Source organism: Mustelus asterias, chromosome 2 (assembly GCF_964213995.1).
Source record: "Mustelus asterias chromosome 2, sMusAst1.hap1.1, whole genome shotgun sequence".
NCBI lineage: Eukaryota > Metazoa > Chordata > Chondrichthyes > Carcharhiniformes > Triakidae > Mustelus > Mustelus asterias.
The window spans coordinates 152,109,258-152,132,554 of NC_135802.1; the positions used below are offsets into that span (position 1 = coordinate 152,109,258).

Sequence of the window (23,297 nt, forward strand, 5' to 3'; positions counted from 1 at the left end):
CATAAAAGGATGTGGTAGAAACATACCAAGACACAAAGCACCCCAGCCTAGAAGACAGCACCACGCATTAAAAAATTCTGAGAAAGCTATGAAGCGGAACCAGAAGTATTTAGGGCCAACAATTTGGCAGGCCAAAATGTTCGACTGAGAGCAAATTATTTCCTGCAGTAAAGGCAGTGAGACAAGGGCCTTTTAGAATCGTGCACTAATTGTGGAAAACACATGTGAAAATAGAACCCATAAAATAATGACATGTGCAGGGCAAAATTCATACGCGTATTTGCCAAAAATGCTGCAGAACGCTTTATTAAATTTATTAATTATCTTCATTGGATTATTCATTTTCTTTCTTAATCAATGCTGTATTGAGTGATGCTGTTTCCCTTATCTGTGACCACAGTCATTACAACGCCAATCATTAATATAAGTGGTACGGTACATTGAAAGATAAGATTGTCAGCATTTTGGAAAGATTGGCGTACCCATTAGTTTGTGATTTAGAACAAGATTTAAAAGACTTCACTTGTCAGATTTGTTTCAGTTCATGATCTGAAATTGCAGAGATAGGAAACTGGCCTGTAAGAGGGTGAGGGCCTGGAAGGGGAATGAGATCGAGATCGACTAGATGTGGTGGTTAGATTCAATGAATAGGCAGTCAGAGCTGAATGCGAAGAAAGTTGACTGGCAAAGTGCCTCTGTAGCTGAGGGGGGATGAAGTTCGCTAGGGGTGCCAAATGAAGCTGGAGACTTTATATAGTTGGAATTTGGGTCGAGCTCTGTCATTTTCACCAATTTAGTATGGAAATGTAAGCCATTGAATTGACATCAAAGTTACTGAGATAGAAAGGATGGGATGGGTGCTAAAAAGAAAGAGATCAGGTAAAGAGGAACTTGCAACAAATTCAGAGTTGCTGTTACTTATTATTGGTTGCAGAACGGAAATTCCTATACAGGGATTTTTCAACCTACTTATTTGGTCAATGTAGTATATTTCAACAGTGGCAATCACAGATGGCTAATTACATTTGTGTTATAAAACTTTTTTTTTTAACGTGGGCATCCCTGGCTGGCCAGCATTTGCCCTTGAACTGAGGGGCTTATTAGGCCTGTTCAGAGAGGGGCTTGTTAGGCCATTTCAGAGGGCAGTTGAGGGTCAACCACATGGAGTTACATGTAGGCTAGACCAGGTAAGGACGACAGATTTCCTTCCCTAAAAGACATTTGTGAACCAAATGAGTTTTTCCGACAATCAACAATGGTTTCATGGTCATCGGTAGATTTTTAATTCCAGATATTTTTTGTTGAATTCAAATTCCACCCTTTGCCATGGCAGGATTCGAACCCGGGATCCCAGTACATCAACTGAGTTTCTGGATTAATAGTTTTGCAATCATGCCACTAGGCCATCGTCTCCTCGTATTCTATGTGAGTCTTTGTACTCACATGGAATACAAATTCTGATGTTGCAAACGTCAAGCTCACTTTGAGGTTACTTTGATGCAACGGTAAAAACAGGTGCCAATTTTGGTCCTAATTGCTAAAACAGGGACCTGTAGGTTCAGCCTTCGAATGCTGCTTGAATGCGAGTTTCCTGGAGCAGTATGCGTGGACTTTACACATCCATGTCCATCGAAGGTGTGGAAAGTGATGGCTCTCACTCAGTGGCACATTTCTGGATGGCTCAGGGATTTAGTGAGAGGGCATAAGTTCTGTACTTGGAGGGGGGAAGGGGTTCAGCTCACCTCGCTGTAGCAGTAGGTGCTCCTCTATCTGCCTTCAGATCCTACTCCCATTCCTCCTGCAGACCAATAGGGACACCCAGCAAGATGTCCATGGCCTGAATTTACATGGCGTGAAATGACATGGTCAGGACTCCCTCTGGGATCCCACCCACCGTGATCTGGATGCGATTTTACAGTGGGTGGGCAAGGCTTTGGACAGGAAGCCCACCCTTGCCCCTGTTAATGGAACTTTCCTGCCCTGTCTCATTTTCAGGCTGGCAAGTGCCGAATAACTCAGGGTGGGAAATAGAAAAAGTTAACATTCTTGACCTCGGGTGAAAAGGCAGGGGAGGTGCCTCTATTGGAAGCCCCCTTTTCACTGGGTGCGCCCTCCCCTCATGGACCAGATACCTTTGGACACCTCCTCCCCCAGCCTATCCGCTGATAATCCAATCAGCCCCTCATGACCCCCAGGGTCATGACTTTTGCGACTTATCTTCACTGCACTTAGTGCCAGGCATGGCACTGCAGTACCTCTTCCGGCCATTACAGTGCTGTGCCTGGGTGAGGGGGACTTCCTCCCAAGTATGGATGGAAATCCCATCTACTGCCAATCGACAGTCAATTGAGTGTAACGTGGCAGCGGGCCTGTTGGAGTCAGTTGGGATGTGTGTCGACTCTCCAGGAGTTGAATCCCTGCCATCTGACAAATTCAGGTCCATGATTAAGCATCAACTTCCTCCTGGTGACTCCAATAGATTGAGCCACACAGAACTCACTCATTTTCGGTGAAATCCTCAGAGTTTTCAGAATAAATGTTGATAGAGTATTGATGAAGTCAGTGTCACAGGAAGTCTCCTGATGTTTCTTCGTCCTCCTCAAAATTTGCAAGTGAATAGTAAAGGGCGTTCAAGTAATATTCAAAATCCTCAACTGTGACTAATTTACTCCCAGTAACTGGCCACTGCTAGGAGATGGCATTGGGGAAAGCACTTGTCACAGAATTCCATCCACACTTCTTAATGAACAGTAGCAGGAAAAGTAATTACGTGGAAATCATGCCCTGAGCGATCCTCCAGGCAGCCACTCATAACGCCTACATCTCGAACGACTCCTCAAACAAGATGGTGTCTTGCGCTAAACCAGCTCAAGCCCCCAGCCTGGTCACCTCTTTGAATGAGCAGTTAAAAAAATTGTTCACAATATCGCAGAATTGTTATGGTGCAGGAGGACGCCATTTGGCCCATCTTGTCTGCACTGGCTCTCCAAACACTGTGGCTCAGTGCATTCCCCTACATTTTCCCCATACCCCTGCACATTACCTGAATAGAAACATTCATCTCATGCCCTCCTGAATGCCTCAATTGAACCTGCCTCCACCACATTTCCAGGCAGTGCTTTCCAGACCTGAACCACTCAGTGTGAAAAAAATATGTGCGTGATAAAATATCTCTTCAGACTATAAATTTAGTGTCCTACATCTACGCATGGGATAATGTAATGTGTTTGTAATGATGAAAACCCTTGCTATATGAACTGAATACCGTATTATCTATATGTGAGCAATATATGAACAGAGTAATATTAACGTAAACCTTAATTCATAGCACACTCTCCAATATAGAAATAACAAAGAAATCCATAACGTCACTTAAATCTGCTTTCCCTGCACAATAATTTCTCAAAATGGTTGGCATTATGCTTACTGAGGGAAACATTGCTGTCCTAAAACTAACTCCCTTCACAAATCTCAGCAGACTTTCTGTAGACTCTCCCTGTGTGTCCTATACTTAGTTGTACAGGAAACCTAAAACTTGACCTCTGGCACTTCCCCAGCTTCCCATGTCTGGGAATTGGGGAGTTTAGTTGCCAAGGAGCCAACCACCTCGAATCAAAAATCTCCATCGGTCACAAACCAGCCTTCTTGTGCTGAGTGAGTGGGAAGGAACCATTCTGAGCATTGCCAGCCTGGATTTTCTTGGGTCCATAGGCTGAATGGTGACACTGGCTTTCTGTTCAATCTCGTGATTGTGCTAACACATTACTGGATTTTTTTTTATTACAGTGGATCTAATGTAATATCACAGAATCCCTACAGTTCAGAAGGAGGCCATTTGGCCCATTGACTCTGTGGCAAGTCTCCAACAGAGCATCTTACCCAGGCCCACCCTTCACCCTGTCCCCGTAGACCCATTGACTAATTACTTCTGTCTGAGCCGTGTCTCCATATTGCTCTTTGTGCAAGTCAATTGCTGAGGAAAATGGTAGCTAGGTCCACAACAGAAGTGCCAGATTGGTCTTGACCAGTCTCTTTCTGCAAGCTCTCTTTTATGTTGTGAAAAACAGAAGAACTTGATGAGCTGTGCACAAAGTGAAACTCCCCCATGAAGTAATAGCACCCGAGTGTAAAAATATTGTAATAGACTGCAAAAGCATGTGAGGCTGCGATTACTTATAATGAGCATTCCTCAGCTTTTAGCAATCCCTGCTCCGCCTGCTCACAATGTCAGCGTCTCCTCCTCATGAGCACTCGAGAGACTTTGGGATGCTGTTGCTCCCCCAGTAGTACCTAAGAGCATAAGAACTAGGAGCAGGAGTAGGCAATTCAGACTCGAGCCTGCTCTGCCAATATGATCATGGCTGATCTCATCTCAGCCTCAACTCCACATACTTGCCCATGCAGCATAACTCTTCAAACCCTTACTAATTAAAAATCTGTCCACCTCTTACTTAAATTTACTCAATGTCCTGGCATCCACTGCACTCTGGGGTAGTGAATTATACAGACTCACGACCCTTTGAGAGAAGTAATTGCTCCTCATTTCTGTTTTACATCTGCCACTCCTTATCCTAAATCTAGAACCTCTTGTTCTAGATTACCCAACAAGAGGAAACATCCTCTCCACATCTACTTTGTCAATCCCCCTTATCACCTTGTACACCTCAGTCAGATCTCCTCTCATTCTTCTCAACTTTAGACAATATAGGCCTAAACTGTTCAATCTCTCTTCATAAAACAAACCCTTCATCCCTGGAAATAATCTAGTGAACCTCCTCTGAGCTGCCTCTAATGCAATTACATCCCTCCTCAAGTAAGGGATCCAAAACTGTACACAATATTCCAAGTGCGGTCTCACTAATGCCTTGTACAGTTCCAGCAACACATCGCTACTTCTATACTCTATTCCTTTAGCAATAAATATTAAAATTCCATTTGCCTTCATTATTACCGGCTGTACCTGTATACTAGTTTTCTGCAATTCATACACAAAGACACCCAGATCCCTCTGCAATGAAGCACACTGAAGTTTCTCTCCATTTAGATAATAAGTTGTCTTTGTATTTTTCTGACCAAAATGGATAGATAGATAGATAGAACAGTACAGCACAGGACAGGCCCTTCGGCCCACGATGTTGTGCCGAGCTTTATCTGAAACCAAGATCAAGCTATCCCACTCCCTATCATCCTGGTGTGCTCCATGTGCCTATCCAATAACCGCTTAAATGTTCCTAAAGTGTCTGACTCCACTATCACTGCAGGCAGTCCATTCCACACCCCAACCACTCACTGCATAAAGAACCTACCTCTGATATCCTTCCTATATCTCCCATCACGAACCCTATAGTTATGCCCCCTTGTAATAGCTCCATCCACCCAAGGAAATAGTCTTTGAACGTTCACTCTATCTATCCCCTTCATCATTTTATAAACCTCTATTAAGTCTCCCCTCAGCCTCCTCCGCTCCAGAGAGAACAGCCCCAGCTCTCTCAACCTTTCCTCATAAGACCTACCCTCTAAACCAGGCAGCATCCTGGTAAATCTCCTCTGCACTCTTTCCAGCGCTTCCACATCCTCCTTATAGTCAGGTGACCAGAACTGCACACATTATTCCAAATGTGGTCTCACCAAGGTCCTGTACAGTTGCAGCATAACCCCACGGCTCTTAAACTCCAACCCCCTGTTAATAAAAGCTAACACACTATAGGCCTTCTTCACAGCTCTATCCACTTGAGTGGCAACCTTTAGAGATCTGTGGATATGGACCCCAAGATCTCTCTGTTCCTCCACAGTCTTCAGAACTTTACCTTTGACCCTGTAATCCACATTTAAATTAGTCCTACCAAAATGAATCACCTCACATTTATCAGGGTTAAACTCCATTTGCCATTTTTCAGCCCAGCTTTGCATCCTATCTATGTCTCTTTGCAGCCTACAACACCCCTCCACCTCATCCACTACTCCACCAATCTTGGTGTCATCAGCAAATTTACTGATCCACCCTTCAGCCCCCTCCTCTAAGTCATTAATAAAAATCACAAAGAGCAGAGGACCAAGCACTGATCCCTGTGGCACTCCGCTAGCAACCTGTCTCCAATCCGAAAATTTTCCATCCACCACCACCCTCTGTCTTCGATCAGACAGCCAGTTACCTATCCAATCGGCCAACTTTCCCTTTATCCCACACCTCCTCACTTTCATCATAAGCCGACCATGGGGGACCTTATCAAATGCCTTACTAAAATCCATGTATATGACATCAACTGCCCTACCTTCATCAACACACTTAGTTACCTCCTCAAAAAATTCTATCAAATTTGTGAGGCACGATTTGCCCTTCACGAATCCGTGCTGACTATCCCGGATTAATCCGCATCTTTCTAAATGGTCGTAAATCCCATCCCTAAGGACCTTTTCCATCAATTTACCAACCACCGAAGTAAGACTAACCGGTCTATAATTACCAGGGTCATTTCTATTCCCTTTCTTAAACAGAGGAACAACATTCGCCATTCTCCAGTCCTCTGGCACCATCCCCGTGGACAGCGAGGACCCAAAGCTCAAAGCCAAAGGCTCTGCAATCTCATCCCCTGCCTCCCAAAGAATCCTAGGATATATTTCATCAGGCCCAGGGGACTTATCGACCTTCAGTTTATTCAAAACTGCCAGGACATCCTCCCTCCGAACATCTATTTCCTCCAGCCTATTAGCCTGTAACACCTTCTCATCCTCAAAAACATGGCACCTCTCCTTGGTGAACACTGAAGAAAAGTATTCATTCATCACCTCGCCTATCTCTTCTGACTCCATACACAAGTTCCCACTGCTGTCCTTGACCGGCCCTAACCTCACCCTGGTCATTCTTTTATTCCTCACATAAGAGTAAAAAGCCTTGGGGTTTTCCTTGATCCGACCCGCCAAGGACTTCTCATGTTCCCTCCTAGCTCTCCTAAGCTCCTTTTTCAGCTCATTCCTTGCTAACTTGTAACCCTCAATCGAGTCATCTGAACCTTGTTTCCTCATCCCTACATAAGCTTCCCTCTTCCTTTTCACAAGACATTCCACCTCTTTTGTGAACCGTGGTTCCCTCACTCGGCCATTTCCTCCCTGCCTGACAGGGACATACCTATCAAGGACACCCAGTATTTGTTCCTTGAAAAAGTTCCACTTTTCATTAGTGCCTTTCCCTGACAGTTTCTGTTCCCAATTTATGCCCCCTAATTCTTGCCTAATCGCATCATAATTACCTCTCCCCCAATTGTAAACCTTGCACTGCCGTACGGCCCTATCCCTCTCCATTGCAATAACAAAAGACACTGAATTGTGGTCACTCTCTCCAAAGTGCTCTCCCACAATCAAATCTAACACTTGGCCCGGTTCATTTCCCAGTACCAAATCCAATGTGGCCTCACCTCTTGTCGGCCCATCCACATATTGTGTCAGGAAACCCTCCTGCACACACTGCACAAAAACTGCCCCATCCGAACTATTTGACCTACAAAGGTTCCAATCAATATTTGGAAAGTTAAAGTCCCCCATGACAACTACCCTGTGACCCCCACACATATCCATAATCTGCTTAGCAATTTCTTCCTCCACATCTCTATTACTATTTGGGGGCCTATAGTAAACTCCTAACAACGTGACCGCTCCTTTCCTATTTCTAACCTCAGCCCATATTACCTCAGATCCCCCTCGAAGTGCCTTTCCGCAGCCGTTAAACTATCCTTGATTAACAATGCTACTCCTCCACCTCTTTTACCAGCTTCCCTACACTTACTGAAACATCTATACCCCGGAACTTCCAACAACCATTCCTGTCCTTGATCTACCCACGTCTCCATAATGGCCACAACATCGTAGTCCCAAGTACCAACCCACGCCCCAAGTTCATCTACCTTGTTCCGGATGCTCCTTGCATTGAAGTAGACACACTTCAACCCACCTTCCTGTCTACCAGTACCCACCCTTGACCCTGATACCTTCCCCAATACCTCACCACCCCCAACACTGACTTCTGGACTACAACTCCTTTTCCCACTCCCCTGACAAATTAGTTTAAACCCCCCTGAAGAGCCGTATCAAATTTCCCTTCCCGGATATTGGTGCCCCTCTGGTTCAGGTGCACCCCGTCCTGTTTGTACAGGTCCCACCTTCCCCAGAATGTGTTCCAATTATCCACGTATCTGAAACCCTCCCTCCTACACCATCCCTGCAATCACATGTTTAACTGCACTCTCTCCCTGTTCCTCAACTCGCTATCACGTGGCACCGGCAACGTACCAGAGATGACCACATGTTTTGTCTTGGCTCTCAGCTTCCAGCCCAGCTCCCGAAATTCCTGTTTTAAATCCCCGTCCCTTCTCTTACCTATGTCGTTGGTACCAATGTGTACCACGACTTGTGACTGTTTCCCCTTCTCCTTAAGAATCCGGAAAACACGGTCTGAGACGTCACAGACCTTGGCATCCGGTAGGCAACATACCATCCGTGAGTCTCTTTTGCTGCCACAGAATCTCCTATCTATCCCTCTAACTAACGAGTCCCCAATAACTATTGCCCTCCCGCTCTGCCCCTTACCCTCCCGAGCCACAGAGACGGACACAGTGCTGGAGATCCTCTCACTGCGGCTCACCACTGGTATGTCATCCCCCTCAACCGTATCCAAAGCGGAATACTTATTGCTAAGGGGAACGACCACAGGGGATCTCTGCACGGACTGCTTCCTCCCAGCCCCTCTCACCGTCACCCATCTGTTTTCATTCCTCAGAGTAACTGTATCCCTAAAGCTTCTGTCTATGGCCACCTCTGCGTCCCTAATGATCCTAAGTTCATCCAACTCCAGCTCCAGTTCCCTAACACAGTTTTGGAGGAGCTGCAGATGGGTGCACTTCCCACAGATGTAATCAGCAGGGATACTGTCGTTGTCCCTAACCTCAAACATAGTGCAAGAGGAACATAGCACTGCCTGCACACCCATCCCCTCTAGATACCTTGCCAATACCATGTAGAAACAGCAAAAATGAATTAAACTCACCCCTGCTCGCCCTTTCTGCCTAAGCCCTGTGAGCCAAAGCCCTTACAGCTCACACTGTGCTTCCCACACACTCCACTGCCCACTCCCGACGCTGCCCGCTGTATACTGCAGCCTACGTTTTATACTTCGCGCGCTTAAAAAACCCTTCCCAGACTCCTTAGCAGCCCACTTCCGGTTTTCACTTTAAACTTAAGAAAAATACTACTACAAAAGTAAAGGCCAAAAAAAACACACACACTAACTGACTAATTAAATAAATAAATAATTCAATCAATCTCTCACACTTATCCATGTTGAACTTCATCTGCCAAGTTTTGGCCCATTTACTTAACCTATCCATATCCATTGTGTAAATTATTTATTTATTTATTGCACCTATTTCAGTATCATATGCAAATTTAGCTATAGTGCTTTCTATCCCTGCATCCAAGTCATTAATATAAATTGTAAATAATTGGTGCCGAAGGACTGAACCCTGTGGCACCCTACTTGTTACATCTTGCCAACCAGTAAAAGACCCATTTATCCCAACTCTCTGCTTTCTGTTGATGAACCAGTCCTCTATCCAAATGAATAAATTATCCCTAATTCCATGTGACCTTACCTTTTATGCGGCACCTTATCAAATATCTTCTGGAAGTCCTGATAATCTACATCTACATCCCTCAGTCCAAAGATGTGCGGTTTAGGTTGATTGGCCATGTTAAAATTGCCCCTTAGTGTCCTGGGATGCGTGGATTAGTGGGTAAAATATGTAGGGATATGGGGGTAGGGCCTGGGTGGGATTGTGGTCGGTGCAGACTCGATGGGCCGAATGGCCTCTTTCTGTACTGTAGGGTTTCTATGTTTCTACAGGATCCCCATTATCCACTTTGCTTGTTATATCTTTGAAGAATTCGAGCAAATTAGTCAAATATGATTTACCCTTCATAAAACCATGCTGACTCTGATGAAATGAGCCTGGACTTTCCAAATGTCCTGCTATTACTTCCTTAATAATGGATTCAAAAATTTCACTACAGCAGATGTTAAGCTAACTGGTCTAGAGTTTCCTACTTTCTGCCTCCCTACCTTTTTGATTAAGGGTGTTACATAAGGATTTTTCAAATGCACTGGAGCCTTTCCCCTATTCAGGGAATTTTGGAATATTATAACCAATGGATCCACTATCTCTACTGTCACTTCCTTTAAGACCTGAGGATGTAGGCCATCAGGCCCTGGGGACTTGTCTGCCTTCAATCCCAATAGTTCGTTCAGTACTTTTTCCCTACTGTTGATGAATGTTCTGAGTTTCTCCCTTTCTATTAGCTCTGCATTACCTGTTACTATTGGGATGGTGCTGGTGTCCTCCAACATGGAAACTGAGGCAAGATATTGATTTAGTGTCACCGCCATTTCTGTGTTCCCCACTATTAACCCCCCCAGTTTCATCCTCCAATGGATCAACATTCATTTTAGCTACTCCCTTCCTTTTATATATTCATAGAAGCTGTTGCTATCCTTTTTTATAAGTAGTTTTGTGGCACTGGTTGTAGACCACCTTTTTTTAAAGAGTGGGAAGAGACATCATGAGGGGGGTGAGGGACAAGGACAATGTTCCCTGATGAGTGTATATACCCCAGCATTATGAGATGCGGCAGCAATTGTCATGTCAGTAACAAACAATGAGTTGCCAGAGTGGTTTTGAATAAAGAAAGTGCTTGAATATCTGCAGAGGATTTCCTTTGCAGGATAGAGTTTCCCTGACCTGTACACATGGGAGAGACATAGGGCAGGATTTTCCAGCTGCGCTGGCCCCAAAACCTGAAAATCCTGCCTGAGGTCAACTGACCTTTCATAGTCCGCCCACTACGATTCCTTTGGCGGATGGAATGGGAAAACTCCCCCCTTTGTATGATTGGTGAGGAGCAGAATGAAGGTTCCATGAATGGCAAATGATGTATATTGGTGGCAATGCCTTGATTTGCTGTGAGATCACTAAGCCTCTTATTGTAATATAGGGTTAGTGGGGTGATGCAAGGTGCTGGTGCCCCTTCCTTTCATTGAGTTGGCACCATTCTGTTACGGGATGTCGTGTTCTCAATGCCCAGAAGTCTCCCTCTTCTGGTTTTCACTTTAGCCAGAAACACCTCCAGAAATGTATCAGACCTGCAGCTGTTGCGCTGGTGAGCGCCACTCCCAGCCTTATGATGAAAGGTTAGATAGGCTAGACTTGTACCCACTGGAGTTTAGGAGAGTAAGAGGAGACAGTTGAAACATACAAGATCCTGAGGAATCTTGACAGGGCGGATGTGGAGACAATGTTTTCTCTTGTGGGAAAACCTGGAACCAATGGTAACAGTTTAAAAATAAGAGGTCGCCCGCTTAAGACAGAGTCAAAGAAATAAAAGCAAAATACTCGGCTTTAACGAAAGGTCATCCAGATTTGAAACGTTGGCTCTGTTCTCTCTCCACAGATGCTTTCAGACCTGCTGAGATTTTCCAGCATTTTCTATTTTTGTTTCAGAGCCGAGGAGAATTTTCTTTTCTCTCAGATGGTCGTGAGTCTTTGGAACTCTCTTCCTCAAAAGGAGGTGGAAGCAGAGTCTTTGACTATTTTGAAGGCAGTGACGGAAAAATTCTTGATAACCTTTTACCCCCTTGGTTATTGGTATGGGCGGGAACGTGGAGTTGAGGTTTACAACCAGTTCAGCCATGATTCCATTGACTGGCGGAGCAGGCTTGAGGGGCCGAGTGGCTTACTCCTTCCCTTGATTCACATGCTCGTATATTACCACTTTAATCCAGAACTCCCTCTTGAGCTAATTAGTCAAAAATACCCCAAAACACCTGGCACCTGGAAAGATGAGCTGTGTTCAAATTAATTCGAAGCGAACGTTATGTCAACGAACAAATAATACTTCAATCGTGTGTGTTATTTTCCTTCATTTTACTTTAAAAAGAATACTTGCAGACATACAGTTTTTCTCTTTGATGTTAGATAATTACTAACAGTGCCTAACCAATAGCTTGTGTTTGCTTTGGGACAGAGGAAATAAATTACTCCTTATGAAGGTATCAAAGCTCACCCTGTGATAATATATACAGATAATTACAATGAGGGTAAGTCCAAATACAAAAGCTAAATTAAATTGTTTTGCTTAGCAACCTGTGACAACCACAGCAGATTAGCAAAACACAAGGAACCCTGTACACCTCACAAGTGTAACTCCAAGTTTGGAGGTTACTGGAGACAGTAAGTCTCGCAATAGCCAGGAGAGCAGAGGAATAAAGCCATTTGTTTGAGAATTGTGCAATTATTTATCAAGCAGGCCATTGATTTCCAGATTTGGCAAACTTTGGGCTATTCTCGGACCACCAAAATTGATCCGAGCATTCAGACACGTTTGTCGTTTAATCAAAACAACGGCTTTGATGTAAAAACATTTTGAGAAATTCCGTCAAAATCAGGACTGGAGGAAAAGAAAATACAGGCAAGTGGCAACATGTTTACATGGAGAGGAAAGGATCATTGGAGGTGGTGTGGCAGTTCATAAGAAAGAAATGTGTGCAGGGTGGGATTCTGAGGAAGAGGATGATTATGTATATATTTTAGAAGGAAGGGGACAGTACCTGAGGAGAGGGAAGCAGTTACAATGTCAGCTACAATGGGAGCCAGGAAGCTCCCATTGTAGCTGACATTGTGAGCAATTTTGGGCCCTGTATCTAAGGAAGGATGTGCTGGCCCTGGAGAGGGTCCAGAGGAGGTTCACGAGAATGATCCCAGGAATGAAAAGCTTGATATATGAGGAGTGTTATATGGGTCTGTACTCGATGGAGTTTGGAAGGATGAGGGGGTATCTCATTGAAACTTACAGAATATTGAAAGGCCTGGCTAGAGTGGACGTGGGGAAGATGTTTCCATTAGCAGGAGAGACTAGGATCCGACAGCACAACTTCAGAATAAAGGGACAACCCTTTATAACCGAGATAGGAGGAATTTCTTCAGCCAGAGGGTGGTGAATCAATGGAATTTATTGCTACAGAAGGACGTGGGAGCCAGGTCATGGAGTGCATTTAAGACAGAGATAGATAGGTTCTTGATTGGTAAGAGGATCAAAGGTTACGGGAAAAAGGTGGGAGAATGGGGTTGAGAAACTTATCAGCCATGGTTGAATGGCAGAGCAGACTTGATGGGCCGAATGACCTAATGTTGCTCCTATATCTTGTGGAAGGTGAATAGTAAACAGCTTGATGGGAACAGTAGCTGGGTTTCACTGGTACAACGAACACTGAGATGGCAGAGTGGGAAATGGGAGAGAAACGCAGCTCAGAGATAAGTGAGGAGGAGTCTGTTGGGGAGGTCTGGCTTGATAGACAAGGAGAAGGAGGGGGAAAGCAGAGAGGTAAGTGAAAGGTTGGGGGGAATTCTTCTTCATGACCAGGCCGAATTCCTCCTGGAAAAATAATGGCGTGTTTATGCCCTACGCCATTCCAAATCCACAAATTGGCCGGCAAGATTAAGATATGTTGAAATATTGGAGTAAATTTTCCAGTCCCACCTGCTACAGTCATCACCATGGATGGGAGGGAAAATTTGACGGACCATTCAAAGGTGCATTGACCTCAGGCGGGAATTCCTATTGCGGGGCAAGGGGGTGACTGGAAAATTCCACCCATGCTATGCACAAGGGGCAGCTCCACCTTAGCACCCCAAGACATTCTTTAAGAATTTGCTGTCTTTGCATGTTCACTGCCCACTAAAGTCATCACTGAAAATCAGGGCTCACAATTATTGGTGTAAGTACCATTTTAACGACATGATAGTTGTTAATGCAATGTCAATTAATTTTTTCAGCCCAGCAGGAATAACAAACTGTATGTAGTCAATTGTTGGAGATTTTAAAAATGTCAAATTTTAAAATAATTTTTTCTTATTTTTCCCTGTCTGTCTTAATTCATTCTTGCCTGCCCGCGGTGCCTGATTCTATTCCAATTCAAGGCTGGCAGCTTTGACCGTCCCACTGGAACGTGGCGCATGTCAGAAGACATGAGGGTACCATCAGAGGCATAAAAATAATGAAATATTTCAGAGGTAAGTTGGCAACAAGCTTTTGAATTGGAGGGGGAATTCCCTCCAGGTGGGCCGTTGGGACCATGGTGAGTGCATTACCTGACTATGGACCCCCACTTTTGGGGAGTCAGTCTTCAACCCCAGTCCCCCGTGCAACATGGAGACCATCTCCATGGAGTCAACAATTTCCCCATGTGGCAGAGGGGTCCGCACCAGTTAAATGTGAGTGGTGCTGCAAAATTGCCTCTGACTGGAGCCTTAATGATTTATATTACCTGCCTGTCTCCGTGGAGTGGAATTTGCATCCCAGGCCTCCTGGGAAACTCCTCTGACGGTGGCAATCCATAGGGATTCCAAGGCCTGGCCTGCCACCCTTGTATTTTCCTGGTCCCTTCACCTCCAACTCCTGTCACCTTGGAACTGGGAAAATTCTCCCCGTTGTCTCTAATGCCTGATCCATTGGTAACTTCTGCTGCTTGTTTTTAGGAACTGTAAACTTGTTGAATGTAGAAAGGTATCACCATTTGCAGAGATCACAGTGGGGTTTAGAAAGAGCACAGATTAATCAACAATGATGAAAAACTTGCAGACACTAAATAGAACAGGTGATAATATGGGAAAAGGCTGAAAAAATATTTTACACCTGTTTGTGGAACATGTCATTAAGCCTTTCTAGTAACCACAAAGTCAAATAAATTTTGGGCAGATAATGAGATGGCAAGCATCCTAGAAAATGGAGTGCAGAAGCCCAAATCCTCAAATAGACACTCAAAGAACACAAATGTGTGCAGCCAGTGTAAAGTAGGCTGAGAGCCTGTGTGCAAACATCAAAATACCACTTTCTGAAGGGAAGGTCACGACGCAAATTTAAAAATAAATTGGCCTGTGCCATTTCTATCTTAGCACGCCACCCAGTGAAAGAACTCAGCATACAGCGGGGGCTGTTGGACTAGCTCAATTCAGGTCTTTTGCTTTGAGATTATGGGCGGGATTTTACAGCCTCGCTCGTCCCGAGACTGTAAAATCCCACCTGAGGTCAATGGACCTTCCCATTGTCAGCCGCTCACCCACTCCAATTCCCGTGGCGGGCGGGTTGGTTAAATTCAAGCCTATAACACCAGCAGCACTAAAGGATTATGCAGATGCCCCAGCCTCCCTTTTTACTGCAAAGATCAGCTCAGTTGTGTGGGGGTGCGGGCAATGCTCCTACAATACAATGCGCATGTCACATTAATGGCACAAATTTCATCTGGAACTTTTCCCATCAACCTCCAGAAACAGTCTATGCCAGGCAACACTGAAACAATTTAATCAGAAGTATGATTCAAATGGAAGACACAGGAATTAAGAAGAGATGAAATAAAGGATTTTATATAGCACATGGTCATGAGGTACCAAGGTGCTTAATCCCAAAGAATTAATCTTGTGCAACGGCGAGGGAGTTGAAAGACAATGGTTGGTTGCTTCCATATCCATAGATCTTGGGCAGAATCTTAATTGGCAAGGAGGTAGATTCGAATGCGGGGAGGGTGTTAAATCTCTTAAAAGTGACGTCACGTCAGACTCCAGATATCGTCTCACTCATTTCTGTTGGTAAGTGAGCTTGGAATCCTCAGAGCTGTTGGATAAATAATTGTAATATCAATAGCTAAATGTTTGAAACGAGCATTCTTATTTTGACAGTCAGTGCATGGGTGTTTGGCGAGAGGGATTGTTCTCTTCCTCCCACTCTTGTGCAAGATCAACTCATTGCAGTCTCTCAGATCCTGCAGTAGGACCTCCAGGTAAGAGTAGAGACCAGGGAAGCAGCCTTCCTAGGTCTCCCCCGGTAGTTGCAGCAGCCTCAGGAATCCATTTCCAGTTCAACCTCTCTCATCCAGGCTGGGATCCGTTAATTAGAAATCCTTCCCTTGACAGATTTGATGCATGATCCTTCCTGCCCCCTATGATGAGTCGGGAAACCTGGAAGTGGGATGCTAATAACAAATAGGAACAGGAGTAGGCCGTTCAGCCCCTCAGGTCTGCTACTCCCATGACTCAGTTGAAGAACCATGGTGAAATCAACTTCTTGGATAAATGGGCACCCCTGATGTGCTAAAATTCTGTCCAAATCTTTATTGTACAAACAACAAGCTTCAAGACTCCACCAGCATTAACAGGAACCTGCAATAATGTAACAGTTTTACAATCCAAATGGTAAATTATGCTAAAGACACAAATTAAAGTACAAAAAAATGTTTCTTTACAATACACACAGCCAACAAAAGTACAAAAACCTTCTTTACACTTTCAGTAACCGGAAACACTGTAGATGAGTGAATACGCTATTACTACAGAAGTCCATTGTGGATCATCATGTAAGTAAATGACATTACCACATTTAACACAGAGGAATTGGGAAAGGCAATAGCACCAGCGAGAGATTTACAGAACTGTGAACAATTATTAATTTACCTGATTATATTGTAACAGTTCATTGTTAATAAAGCATCAATGTCTATTCCCATTTGCTTTATATGTAACTGTAAAAGATCCCATGAGTAGGTTTAAGCTGTGCTAAATTGGATATTTACAGACTTGGGTCTTAGTAGGGATGCAATCTTCAACATCATAATGAAAGTAACACACTGCGGATGCTGGAAAACTGAAACACCATTTCTACCAACGTCAGAGAAAAGTTCAGATAAAACCAGTAGATCCTATAATCTTATCCATTAAAAATCCCAAACACAACTAAAAATTGATTTGAAATGCATCTTTCAAGCATCATAAGGAACCTAGTCTTAGTAACTTCAATTTATGGCTACCATACGTTGTGAAACATCAGCAGAAATTATACAATAAAAATACACTGAGAAAGGTATGGCATTTAAAATTTAAAGTATGTTCTTTATTATATTTTATATATTATTATTTAATATAAAATAAAATAATAGATAAGGTAGATAGTCAATATCTTTTCCAAAGATAGGGGAATCTAAAACTAGAGGGCATAGGTTTAAGGTGAGAGGGGAGAGATACAAAAGGGTCCAGAAGGGCAATTTTTTCTCACAGAGGATGGTGAGTGTCAGGAACAAGCTGCCAGAGGCAGTAGTAGAGGTGGGTACAATTTTGTCTTTTAAAAAGCATTTAGACAGTTACATGGGTCAGACTGGTAGAGAGAGATATGGGCCAAATGAAGGCAACTGGGACTAGCATAATGGTAAAAGCTGGCAGTGTGGACAAGTTGGGCCAAAGGGCCTGTTTCCATGTTGTAAACCTCTATGACCCTATATATGTTCTTTATATATTCTTTTGTCAAGACAAAGCAAATGAGCCGACTTCGTACAGGAAGATTGAAGAGTATTGACCTGGGAATTAATCAAGATTAAAAGTAATCAAACAGCCATAAGTGATTTTCATTGAATAATGAATGTTCAATGATGCATCCAGAAGCACTGCTTTGACTCAGGCAATGAATAGCAAGAACACTGACTGGAAACGTCCTGAGAAGGTTCAAGCTGTGTTGAATTGGATATTTACAACTGGAGTCTTAGTAGGGATGCAATCGTCAATGTAATAATAACACTGCGGATGCTGGAAATCTGAAATAGAAAACAGAAAGTGCTGGAAAAAACTCAGCAGGTCCGGCAGCATCTGCAGAGAGAGAAACAAAGTTCCAGGTTCTCTGAAGAGGAGTCATATTGGGCACAAAACGTTAACTCCCTTTCTCTCTCCACGGATGCTGCCAGACCTACTGAGTTTTTTCAGCACTTTCACAACACCTGAGTTAGGGAGGGGGAAATCAGGTAGAATTTCTGCTCCTGAATACACCGATGCTTCTGGAAATAATGCGTGAAGATTTTTAAAATTTATTCAAATTTATTCTTGGGACATGGGCGTCGTTGGCTGGCCAGCATTTACTGCCCATCCTTAGTTGCCCTTGGAGGGCAGTTGAGGGTCAATCACAAGTAATGTGATCAACCAACATCACTCAAAATAAAAATGACTAACTGGCAATTATCGCATTGCCGTTTGTAGAACCTTGGTTCGTCCAAATTGGTCATTGTGCTCCCTACATTACTTGGCTTTGGAGTCGCATGCAGGCCAAGTCAAGTAAGGATAGCAGATTTCCATCCCTAAAGGGCATTAGTGAACCAGATGGGTTTTTCTGACAATCAACAGTGGTTTCATGGTCATCAGTAGATTCTTAATTCAAGATGTTTTATATTGAATTCAAATTCCACCATCTGCCGTGGCAAGATTCGAACCCGGGTCCCCAGAACATTAGCTGAGTTTCTGGATTGACAGTCTAGTGATAATACCACGAGGCCATCACATCCCCACAAGATGTCAAGGGCAGAATCTGGATAGATGCCAGTGCCTCTCTGCTAGCTAATGGTACTGAGGGGGTTCTGCTGTCTTTCAGATGGGACATTAGGCCAGAGCCCCTCTCAGTTGGATGTAAAAGATATCATGATACTATTTGAAGAAATGCATAATAGTTCTCCCTAGTCCTGTCACTAATATTTATCCGTCAACCAACATCACTCAAAATAAAAATGACTACCTGGCAATTATTGCATTGCTATTTGTGGAACCTTGGTTTGTCCAAATTGGTCATTGTGCTCCCTACATTACTACAGTCACCACACTTGCATTTAGTTTCTTGGTTGTAAGGCAATTGTAAACGCCTCTACTTTCTCAGGAGTCTAAGGAAATTCGGCATGTCCGCAACAACTCTCACCAATTTTTACAGATGTACTATAGAAAGCATCCTTTCCGGATTATCACAGCTTGGTATGGCTCCCGTTCTGACCAAGACCACAAGAAAATACAAAGGGTTGTAATCGTAGTCCAGTCCATCGTGCAAACCAGCCTCCCATCCATTGACTCCGTCTACACTTCCCACTGCCTCAGAAAGGCAGCCAGCATAATCAAGGATCCCATGCACCCTGAACATACTCTCTCCCACCTTCCTCCATTGTAAAAAAGATACAAAAGTCTGAAATCACATCCCAACCAGCTCAAGAACAGCATCTTCCCTGCTGCCACCAGACTTTTGAATGGACCTACCATATATTAAGCTGATCTCTCTCTTCACCCTATCTGTAACTGCAACATTATATTCTGCACCTCTCCTTTCCTTCTCCCGATGTACTCTATGAATGGTATGCTTTGTCTGTATAGCGCGCAAGAAATAATACTTTTCACTGTATCCCAATACGAAGTAAAAGTAAACTAAAGTTTGTTTATTAGTCACAAGTAGGCTTACATTAACACTGCAATGAAGTTACTTTGAAAGTCCCATAGTCGCCACACTCCGGTGCCTGTTTGGGTACACTGAGGGAGACTTTAGCATGACCAATGCACCTAACCAGCACGCCTTTCGGACTGTGGGAGGAAACCGGAGCACCCGGAGGAAACCCACGCAGAACGTGCAGATTTTGCACAGACAGTGACCCTAACCGGGAATCGAATCCGGGTCCCTGGCACTGTGAGGCAGCAGTGCTAACCACTGAGCCACCGTGCTACCCATGTGACAATAATAAATCAAATCAAAACACATTGGGAGGTCCTGACTTTGTGAAAGGTGTTACATAATTGCAAGTCTTTCTTCAGCCCTCACATTGACAATGGTTCTTTGGATGGAGTAAAGGGGAGTGCCCCATGGCCATCTGAATTTGCCCCAGGAAGGAAACCAGAATCCTTGAGGAAAAAATGGAGGGGAAAAAAAGTAAGACTTTATTTTCAAATTGCATATTGTCAGAGAAGCTCAGCCATTGTTGCACTCCCATCTAAAGGGTCAAGAGTTTGATCGCATATCCTTTCTATCTTTCATTGAGTATTCGCATGGGCAACATGAGGGCTTTTGTTCCATTGCTCCAAGCAATGTGTGTCAGATGTGTGCTTTGTTTTACAAAGGGCCAGGTTTGCGATCAACAACAAATAGGACCAGTTTATCGCAGGCAGAAATGAGGGAGGCGATGGCCTGGTGATATTATCGCTAGACTATTAATCCAGAAACTCAGTTAATGTTCTGGGGACCCGGGTTCGACTCCCACCATGGCAGACGGGGGAATTTAAATTCAATAAAAATAATCTGGAATTAAGAATCGACTGATGACCATGAAACCATTGTCGATTGTCAGAAAAAAACATCTGGTTCACTCGTGTCCTTTAGGGAAGGAAATCTGTCATCCTTACCTGGTCTGGCCTATATGTGACTCCAGAGCCTCAGCAATGTGGTTGACTCTCACCTGCCCTCCAAGGGCAACCAGGGATGGGCAATAAATGCTGGCCAGCCAGCGAACCTCATGTCCCACGAATGAATTTTAAAAAAGAGTCCATGTTGATTCCGGCTAAGGATTGGTCCAAGGTTCCCTCTAAATGAAGGGATGGGGAGAGGAAGCAGTATGTGGCTGTAACAGAACTCCAAGAAGTTCAAAGCGATTTGAAGCCAACAAATAACATTGCCATGAACACACCACTTTCACACTGAATCAGAGAATGATACAGCACAGGAGGAGATCATTCTGCTTATCCTGCCTCTTTGAAAGAGCTATCCAATCAAACCCATTCTCCTGCTCTGTCCCCATAAGTCCTGCAATGCTTCCCTTCAGTATTTATTTCCTGGACATGATCTGAAAGCAAAAACATGCAGAATATCCCCTCGAAAGATATGGAGCATCCACAACTGTATTCTGAATATACACACAAAGTCAATGAATGGTTACAGCCAAATCTATCATCTTGTGTGAGTAGATGGCATACTAACACAGTCACAATATATTAAAACTGCGAGTAATATAGTACAAATATGTTGCTGTTTATTCACCTACCTTTACACTGCACTTCAAAAGAATGAAAAATAACTGTTAGACACCCAGCAGTAAAATATCCCTGGCATGGGCAGCCTTAAATCCTGCAGAAACTACAGATAAGATCAGAGCAGACTTGAATTTTTTTTTTTAAATAGCCCAGACTTTTGGCCAGATTTAATAAAAAAAAAGACTGCTCTTGTATTTTTTTTGGCTTCTTGCATTGCCATTTGTTAGCAACCACAGCATTTATCTTAAACCAGACTCATTCGATCTTTACAAGTGCTAGATTTTCATTAGGATTATGAAACGGCAGCAAAAACAAAAAAGATCTTGAATTTAATAAATCTAATGAATTAGACCTTTGGTGAGTTTAATACAAGCTGATGAATCAGATGTTCGCTCAGTTCATTACTTAACCTTCCCCAACTTGTGGGGTGGATGCAGATTGCACTAAAATTCCAAAGAAGCACATTTATGCCAAAGACTACATGTACTAGGAAAGGTTTAACACAGGAAACTTGTGACAAAGCAGCATAAAGTAAAATTATAATTTTCTCCCTCCATCTTTAATTGCACACTGACCTTTCTAATAGGATAAAAAAATTTGGTTTAACTATATACCATTTGCAAAAAGCACAGTTTAAGTCTATCATTAAAATTTAAGTAGGAACCAAATATATCATCAGTATAAAGTTCTGTGGTGTTTGCACTACCAGTAGCAGACATCTGGATTTGCTGCTTTCTTTCACATAGAAAGTAAACCCACACAGAGGCATTTACCATAAACTTGTTGCCGCACCCTTATTAAACTGTCAGCTTTTCTTGCTTTGTAGGTTTCTAGCTTCTGTTTAAGTTACGTAAATAGTTCTGGAAAACCAGTGTCTGTGTCCCAGGGATGTATGATTCAAAAAGACAGAAATAGCATTGTAAGCACAGGAAACCTGTCAGAACCCAACTGAGGGAAACAAGCTAGCCAGTCCAGACACTATTTTTGCTGCTGTCTCGTGGAGTTAAATAGTCTCCATAGTTGTTCCACACTATAGAATGGAAAATGAAATTAAATATATTGTAAAATACAAACGTGCCTGTACGTTTATACATGTATCTAAGGAGAAAAAGGGAGACAAATTTCAGAGGGGGATGGGGGGGCGGGAAGAAAATGGAATTTGTTGTAAAGGTTCAGAATGACCCTCTGGCAGTAAGTTACCAGCGAAACATAAAGCTATAGCTGCAGAATGAAGTGAAAGATTGTTTTTTAGTCAGGTCAGGACTGGGGTAGCCCACCATGGAACTGTAATTCCCTAGCCTGCAATTGACTGTACACTGTGTTAGCAACTCTGCTCTGGCACAAGTTCACAAGATACGCCGTACAGATCAAGCAATTTTTCTGAGATGATGCGTGAAACGTATCATCCAGGCAGGGAACTATTTGTGAATAGCCTCTGGCCAATGGCCTACCTCAATGTAGTCCTTGGCATGACCCCAATCTCTCTTGGCATCCAGATTGCCCAAACTAAAACAATCCAGCTGTCTGAGGTGAATCTTAGCCACCGACCGGCTAATTTTCCGAGTTACGAAATTAGCCCCTGAAAGAGAGATAACAGATAACATCAGTGTAGTTATTCCGGCTGTTTGAAACTGTATCAAAATAGAAACAAAAATGTATTTAACATTTTAATAGTTACTGGTTTTTTGGTATTATGGTATCATCTGTCAGTTGAATAAACCCAGAAGCTTCAAACCAAAGAGTCAAGAGTTCCATTTACACAGCAAACAACTTTCTCAAGCCTCTTTGCAAAACTACTTAATCATTTTTAATTCATTATTTATGTCTTCAATTCAGGAGCCAAGCCAATAAAAGTGTACGCAACTGTCAACCTCTAAACGCCAAATACAGAATGCCACTGAATTTTTAAAGCTTAAAATGGAGGAAGTTTAAACTTAAAAAATAGAAAGTTTTAACCTTTTTGCTAACTGCCATCAATTTTAAAACCACATCAGTCGGTAACTTGCAACAGCGATACTCAGAACAAAAAATGAAATGCATTAAATTCAATGGACCTGAGGATCCAGTACATTGCCAAAAATTAAAGAGTTGAGACACATTCGGTGTAGCAAAATCTAATCCAATGCTAGGAAGCTTACAACACAACGAAAACATTCATTTCCCTAAGTAGAAAAAGTGATTTAGACCAGAATTTTACAGTCCCGCCTGCCATGGGAATTGTAGCGGGCGGGACACGGACCACATAAAGGTCTGTTGACCTCGGGTGGGATTTACCGGCTTTGGGGCGAGCAAGGCCAGAAAATCCCATCCTTAATATTTATAGGCAAATTCACTCATACGTTAATTAAGATTACTAATCCTTCAAAAAGATAGTTACATGCTAACACTGTTCCTATT

The 23,297-nt window shown here is 43.3% G+C and overlaps 1 protein-coding gene across 1 annotated transcript in view; it reads right to left on the reverse strand.

Moving 5' to 3' along the window:
- Positions 1-23,297, reverse strand: part of gmds (GDP-mannose 4,6-dehydratase) — a 563,765-nt gene that overhangs the window by 326,656 nt on the left and 213,812 nt on the right. Inside the window, exon 7 of the mRNA XM_078198517.1 lies at positions 22,352-22,479. Coding sequence (XP_078054643.1) covers positions 22,352-22,479 — 128 coding nt within the window. The remainder of the gene's footprint in view (positions 1-22,351; positions 22,480-23,297) is intronic.